General features: G+C 35.7%; 1 protein-coding gene across 1 annotated transcript; it reads left to right on the top strand.

The window, feature by feature from the left end:
- Positions 1-250: 250 nt before the first annotated feature.
- On the top strand, positions 251-8081 carry LOC114295897 (semialdehyde dehydrogenase family protein). Its single transcript, XM_028240192.2, has 7 exons — positions 251-2040; positions 4894-4980; positions 5126-5170; positions 5278-5373; positions 5540-5641; positions 7369-7523; positions 7618-8081. Exons 1-7 carry the CDS (start codon positions 1333-1335, stop codon positions 7697-7699), a joined length of 1275 nt encoding a protein of 424 aa, XP_028095993.2. The 5' UTR covers positions 251-1332; the 3' UTR covers positions 7700-8081.
- The last annotated feature ends 263 nt before the right edge of the window (positions 8082-8344 follow it).

Below are 8344 nucleotides of genomic sequence, written 5' to 3'. Positions count from 1 at the left end.
AATTGGTTAAGCAGTACTTTTGACTTCTACTTTTAGATTATCGACTTTTATTCTGGAATAAGTTGCACCAAATAACACTATTGTGAGGTTGGTTATGACTTATTGTGATTATTATTTTTATTATGATCGAAAAATGTCTTTTATACCTTATAACTCATTATATATATATATTAGGAATAATATCTGGTAGCTCGAAAATCATTGGCCTGAATTGGCTCAAATACCCAAAACGACATCGTTTTGGGCATTCTTTTTTTTTTTTTTTTTTTCCTTTTCTTTTATTTCCCTTCCCTTTCTGAAACAGAGAAGAAAAAATAGAAGATCAGAGAAAGAGAGAAGAGGAGAAAAGATGGAGAAGAGGGGGAGGAAAAGAAGGAGACGGTGATGGCAGTGCCAGTTGGCCAGTTGGTGACTCTTTCTCTCTCTGCCGGTGGGTGGCCCTCCCTCTCTCTCTCTCTCACAATATAGATGTGTGTATAGATCGGTGGATGATGATGTGTGTGTATAGATCTAGTGGCTCTCTCTTATATATATATATATATATATTGTGTGTATAGATCTGTGTTGATGAGGATTGTGTATGTTGATGATAAAGATGATCTGTTGTTGGTGTTGATGATTTGTGTATAAAAAACGGAAATTCTGTGTATATAAATTTTTTTTTTGGTGATTGTTGATGTTGATGTCCCCTGCTCCATCTCTCTTCTTCTTCTTCTTCTATTTTCATCCTCTCTGTTTCAAAACAGAGAAAAGAAAGAAAGAAAGAAAGAAAAAATATATATATATATATCCAAAACGACGTCGTTTTGGATTCAAGCCATTTTGAGCCTTAGTATTTTCGAGCTACAAAACGGGACTGATATATTAGTTATGATTAAAAAAGATTTAATTATAACTAACTTACACATTGAGGATGTGTATTCTAAAACAACTAACGAGTAATGGTAAGGGATCATAAAAAAAGGATAATGAAATGGTTTATTAAATTCTTCACCCTTAGATTATAATGTAATAAAATACCACAAATGATGAAATATCTTCATGAAACATTTTATGATCATTAGCATTATTCATAACCAATTGTTTAATGATTTAAGGGATTATTTGAGGAGTGAATTTTTGGTTAAAATAGCCAAAATTCCAAACCAAATTATCACATTATCCTTTTTAATTTTCTTACAAGTTTTTTTTATAAAAAAATTAAAAATCCAATTAAAACAATCAATTTCCAAACAAACTTTGAGTAGACCAATTGAAAGAAAAGCTCATAACAATAACGGTGTACTCGACCTCATTCTACACTAGCTCAAACTCAAAAACCCTACTAACCACATGGACAATTTATTCCTTAACACCCAAACGCTATTTCAAAATCTTCAAAGAAGTCCACAACGCTGCGCCACCACTACCCCTCTCTCTCTCTCTCTCTCTCTCTCTCTCTCTACAATGAAGGCCTCCACCATTCCGCACCACCGCTCCCACTTCCTCCACGGCGGCGCCGCAGCCACCTTCACTCTCCTCCCTAAACCACACCTCCGCCCACCCGCCGCCGCCGCCTTCTTCCCCATCCGCATGTCCCTCCGCGACGACGCCCCCTCCCTCGCCGTCGTCGGCGTCACCGGCGCCGTCGGCCAAGAATTCCTCTCCGTCCTCTCCGATCGCTCCTTCCCCTACCGCTCCATCAAAATGCTCGCATCGAAGCGATCCGCCGGAAAACACCTCACCTTCGAGGGAAATGACTACGTCGTTGAAGAGCTGACTCCGGAGAGCTTCAATGGCGTCGACATTGCTCTGTTCAGCGCCGGTGGATCGATTAGCAAGAAGTTTGGGCCGATCGCGGTGGATTGTGGTTCAATTGTTGTGGATAACAGTTCGGCTTTTCGAATGGATGAGAATGTGCCGCTTGTGATTCCGGAAGTGAATCCGGAGGCTATGGCGCATATTAAGCTTGGGAATGGAAAGGGGGCTTTGATTGCGAACCCTAATTGTTCCACTATTATATGCTTGATGGCTGCCACTCCTCTTCATCGACACGCGAAGGTATGAATTGATTATGCTAGCTCTATTACATTCCATTGTATTAGTGTTTTTTGAATTAGATTGTGTATTTTGTACTCGTAGATGAAACAAGTTATTCACTTTGTCTGCTTTTTGATTTTACATCCCTTTGCATTCTTATCTCTCTCTTTTCTTTTCTTTTTTGGGTAGGTAAGTCGTATATTTTATATCAAAACATTAGATGTTACAATGAAGTTCATTACATGCCTAAAAAGCAACCCACCCTTTCTGAAACACTCCTAGCTAAAACAGTACAACACATGGAAGAAATAAATTTTAAATAAAGTCCTGGCCAATCAACACCATTAGGATAAGAAAGCCAGCCAAGGCTTTCGAACCAGCCCATGGTTTTCACCAAAATCACCATTGGGTTTTGGAACAAACCCAACATGGATTTGAACAAACCAGCAGCAACCGCACTGCAGCAACTCTTCAGCAATTCAGCAGCAACAATGGCAGGCACACACGAAGATCGGTGGGCCCTCTGGCTGTGCTGGAACAAAAATACCGTCTCCAACATATATAAACATCTCATTGGAGCCCACAAACTCAAGGCTTTTTGATATCACTCTTAATGGCAAATCAAGCATTTCTAGAGAAACTCAAAGAAATTTACCCATCAACAAGAACCACCACAAGATCTTGCCTACACAAACAAGAATCTAGAAAGGGTAGGGAAAATTTCATAGCAAATCTGGATAACCGAAGTGGGTTCTTAGTTCTCATCATGAAAGCTTGCACACAAAAATGGAGAATACCAAAAAACACCCCATCCACCATGTAGAAGCAAAACTTGAAGCAAGAGAAGGGATAACTCAAAGAGATTAGACTCTATAGCATAGATGAGATTTCTCAAAAACACAAATCTCCTCTAAAAAACAAAAATCTAGTATAGCCCAGGTGGAGGCATCAGGGTTCTCAAGGGAGGAGATGGGATTGTATAACAGCCCCCTTTCCATGGTTGTGAAAAGCCATAAAAAATCTATAGAGAGAGAAGCTCTCAACTCTAGAGAGAGGACCCTTCTGCATTTCATATGATGTTTTCAATATGGATTCTTATCATAGAGATCATTTTTCCATTGTGCTGTGCGGAAAATATCACTTTTTGGATGTCTAGGGGGGATTTAACTTTCTTCATTTCATATTAAGTTTTTAATATGGACTCATTTTCTTGAATGAGGTCATGATGCAACGTGAAATGCGAAATAGTAACAATCCTAAAATCCGTTGATTTAAACAAGAATACCGGAAGTAAGATTCCTTTCTAGACTCGTTGATTCATAAAAAATACTGAGAATAAAGGCTCATCAATGGTTGATTCGCAAAGAATACTCAAGGTTGGAATAAAAGAGTATAAAACTCGAAATATATTAATTCTGAAAAGCTTTCTCCTACCCTAAAGCTTACATCTTTATTTACAATGAACCTAATTCTTGTAGAACAAGAAACTTATAGAATAGAAAATAAAATCAAAACTAATAAAATAGGAAATCAGTATCATATCAAATTAGAAAACTAAATAACTAAGTACTAAATTAGAATATAAAATAGTAATTTCAAAATAATAGTATAAAAATATTTATTTTCTAAAATTCGGCTTGCATCAGGTCATTACACAAAATGGTGAGCACAATTACTCACAGTAGTAGTTTATGGGACTCTCATATTGTAAATTTGTAAGACTAATTCTCGCTTGATAGTTATGGTTATTATTAAATCTGAGTAATGAGAAAAGTAGTCAAATATCATGTATAGAAAAATGAGTTATTCAATATCTGAAAACATACTAGTAATTGTTATATTTTAGCTCTTGGACAGGAACACCTAACAAAGCGATATGGTGTTACAAGTACTTATTTGATGGGATAAGGTTTAGGATGTGGACTATTTTTTTTTTTTTTTTAATGAGTTAAGCTAAACATGGATGTATAATGGTTCGTTGATGGAATAGGACTGAATTAGATTATAATTTGATTGCAATAGATTGCTGGATTTTAAGAAAACAGCCTAGTGCATTGTCGAGCCACAATGACATACAAATATAGTGATTTGATTAAAGATTATTACGTAGATTTTGTTCAGCAATTGAAAGGAAAAGACTGCTTGTAGGTTCAACTAAGTGACATCAGTAAAGATGAAAAACCAAAAAAATAAAAAGAAGGTTTAGAGAGTCGTGATAGGCAAAGTGAGTTCAAGATCTCATCAGGTAAACTATTATCTTAATTTACTTTGCCTCATTTGTACTATGGGCTGCAGCAGAGAATTGTAACTTTCTTCGCAGACTATTCTGATAAACAAACCTGACCAAATCACTTAAAGACATTCTCAATGAATTTTATAGGTTTTGAAAGGAACCTAAGTAAACACTTGTGATGGTGCTCAAAATATTAAGGCCTTGTTTGGGAAGTGGCTGAAATATCCAAAAAGTCAAAAAATCACTATAAGTTGTCACATCACATCCCCATTTTTACTTTTCTAAACATCTTTTCGTAAAAAGTCAAAAATTCTATTAAAATAGTCAATTCCCAAACGGACCCTAACTCTTAGAACAATAATTCTTCAAACTTAAGAAGTGTAAAAATTTGCAGCAAAGAGGACACTCAATTTCAAGCAAGTCTTTATTAATTCCCCACATGCATAGAGTCAATCAACAATAGGCACCCTGAAATGACTACTAACTAGAATACTTTTATCATAAGTTTCAGAATTACCCCCCAAAAGAAAACTTTTGTATCTCAAGTAAGAGAATTGCAAAGCATTTTTTAAAGGCCTGATCCAACTACTGGCTTGAGGCTGATGTTTCGCCTACATCTATTGCATGTATTAATGATGCAGGTATTGCGCATGGTTGTGAGTACGTACCAAGCAGCTAGTGGTGCTGGTGCTGCTGCAATGGAGGAGCTTGAGCAGCAGACTCGTGAGGTTTTTTTGTTTCTCCCAACTCAATATCATCTCTACTATTCATTTTTTTTTTTCTTCCTGATATTTGATGAGAAGCTTTGACAGTCCTTCAAATTTGATTTTTTTTTTTTTTTTTTTTTTTTTTTCCTCTTATTTTTACCATAAGGTCCTGGAAGGAAAGCCTCCAACTTGTAATATCTTCAATCAACAGGTTTGTCTATCTGTTCATGTTTCTTGAGTTCAAAATCGAGATAAATGGTTAATGATTATTTATTATATCTAATTGTTCAAATTACCTCTTAATACAACTACATGCAGTATGCTTTTAATCTCTTCTCACACAATGCACCTATCCTGTCAAATGGCTACAATGAAGAGGAAATGAAACTAGTAAAAGAGACCAGGAAAATCTGGGTAAGTGTATAGACTTGGTTTTTTATATTTAATTCTCAATATCTCTTTAGATTTATGTATATATGTGTGCTGAGGTCTCTGATTGACTTGGACAATTTGCGTAGTCTGCATGATGTACTTTTATTTTTTCTTTTTCTTTTGATAAGAATTTTATTTGCTATTGTAGAATGACATGAATGTCAAAGTAACTGCCACATGCATAAGAGTTCCTGTTATGCGTGCACATGCTGAGAGTGTGAACCTCCAATTTGAGAACCCCCTTGATGAGGTAATTTTGCATTTAACTCAAATTTTTATTGGTTTTTGATTCATAATAAATCTTGTTGCCTAAATTATGTTATAGTGGAGTTTCTATCCTTGATTTTCATCTGTTGTTGAAGGATAAGTTCTTGAGATTAGAGCTATGGATAATGTTCATGACAATGTTATTCTATTTTTGGGGATACACACCCTGTTTTAACTACATTTATCTATTGGTATTCCATGCTTTCTATATCACTTCTATACACTGTATTAACCTGTCATAGACTAAGATGAGTTGATATAAGGGAAAAATTGTAAATTTGTCTGGAAACTTTCACCCAACCTTTCCTTTGAGATTTGCCTATTCCCATATGATAATCTCTATTTGTTTTTTGGGGATATAAAAAAAGTTTGTACCAAGTGCACAAGCTTATAGCAGCCTGGCAGGATCCAGGAGAGCTAGTAGGTATGCTGCCTTGCTCCCACTGTTTTTTGGAGAGGCTGATTATCCTTTTTGGGCACATAATGCAGATTTAGTTTGGTTACCAAGACTTATCTAAAGTTTGTTCATTGTTTAGTTTACTTCTGTGTTCATTTATCTCATGATGCTATTTCCATCTAGCTATCATTGGATTTCACCAGGGCTTTTGATTATTTTCATGGAAGGATCCACTTGGATTCATTAAATTTTCTTCTTCTACTGCTCCCTCCGTTTCCATTCTGACTCTGTTGTTACCCACCCAAACCTATGAGTTTACAAATACTCTGTGGGGGACATATTTTAAAAATATATTATTGTTTTTCTTTCTTAGGGCTTGTCATATCATAACAAGGGAAAAGCCCACTGTGCTCTTACCAGTCTAGAATTGCACTGTGTTGGCTCCCAAAAGTTTTATATGAGCATAGTATGTAACATGAAAATTAACACACTGTTTGCCTCTTTCAAAATCTTGAGCAATCATGTGTTCTGCAAACACGTACCAGTTTACAGTAGTGACATTTTACTCCGACCAAATCACCAGGGAGGTTTCTTTACAAAAGAGGGAAATGTTTCTTTGGTATTCAATGCAGGATGCTAAGCTGGCACCTTTGGTATTCTATGCAACCAAATGGGATTCCTTTAGCCCAAACAAAACTTGTGTGTTATTTTGTCCTGTGGAGAAGAATAACATCATGCATTGACTACTTGCTAGTTCTTTCTCCATTCTCTCTTTTTTTAAGAACCTGGCCTACCTTACGTACTACTAGGCTTGCTTATATTGGTCTCCCTGTGATAAGCAACAATTCATTTCCAGTACTACTATGTCAAAGTGTGGTATTCTTCAGTTTCATGTTATTTTCCATTGGGTTTTTGGTTAGGGTTTCATTTTCAAGAATAAAATAAGGTCATTTCAGTTACGAACATACAATTGAGTGCAAAACAAACAACCAGAATTGGGTTCTGCCTCTTTAACTACATCAAATGTGATTCCATCTTCCATAAGGGTCAACCATATTACCATTGTGGCTGCTTTTTCTTGACAGGCTAAATTATTGTAGAATTATGTTTTAGCGACACAAAGTTTCGATGCCAAATGATTATTCGATTATTTTATCACAAAAACACCATTGAATGAAGCCTTAAGCATCACTGATGTGTATGTTTTCTGTTTATCATCCCAGCTAAATCCTTCAAAGAAAATGCTAAATGTTCTTAATTCTTTTCTGTCAAGAGAACCGACTCTTGATTCAATTTTATGTTTGATTAACCAGGACACAGCAAGGGATATTCTAAAGAATGCACCTGGTGTAGTAGTTATCGATGATCGGGCAGCCAATCGCTTCCCTACCCCCTTGGAAGTGTCAAACAAAGACGATGTTGCAGTTGGCAGAATACGCCGTGATGTGTCCCAGGATGTAAACTATGGGTAAATATTAATTTATGAGCTAGTTACTTCTCCCTTGTGTTTTTACTCAATTCATTTTCAAATCTTGAATCTTAAACGAGGACTTTTTAAACAGGGTGGACATCTTTGTTTGTGGTGATCAAATAAGGAAAGGAGCTGCTCTTAATGCTGTTCAGATTGCAGAGATGTTGCTGTAGGTCAGATCCAATTCTGCTAGCATGTTCATTATGTGAAATAATTATATTCGGCTAGCATGTTCATTATGTGAAATAATTATTTGGTGGGAATAAATTATTTTGTTCGGAAGCTAATAGTTATTTCGCAAATGCGGATGCCATTAACCTGGCGAGAGAACAAATTTTAGCACTTGTAGCAGAAACAGTTAAGGTAGTTGGATTTTGTATTATTTTTAAGGTGGTGTAGTCTGCAGTGAACTTTTGTCCAAACAGTTTTGTATCATATGTAACTTTCTCTTTTCTCTCTTTTTTTTTTTTTTTTTTTGAATAATCTCCTTTTATGTGAGGATCGAATTGCACGAGCTCTTGAGTGAATAAAATCCCTATGCTGATTGGAAAAAAATATATTGACTTGGTTATTGGTCACATTACCCTCTGGGTTCTTGCAAGGCTCAATAAACTTGTGTTGAGTTTTTCTATTTAAGACCAAATATGTTTTCAAATGGATGAGTTCATTTTAGGGCTGAGAAAAAAATTGAAAAAATTGCAAATTAATCCAATTTAGATCAAATCGCATTGTTTGATTTGATTTTTGCAATGTATGTGATTCAGTCTTGTTCTTAAAATAGGTGAACTGTATTTTACGGTTTGATTCATGATTTTATA

This window comes from Camellia sinensis, chromosome 11, assembly GCF_055761805.1.
Source record: "Camellia sinensis isolate YWXY chromosome 11, ASM5576180v1, whole genome shotgun sequence".
In the NCBI taxonomy this organism is placed as follows: Eukaryota; Viridiplantae; Streptophyta; class Magnoliopsida; order Ericales; family Theaceae; genus Camellia; species Camellia sinensis.
Note: the sequence above shows the minus strand (reverse complement) of the source record. Positions and strands in the feature narration are given on the sequence as shown.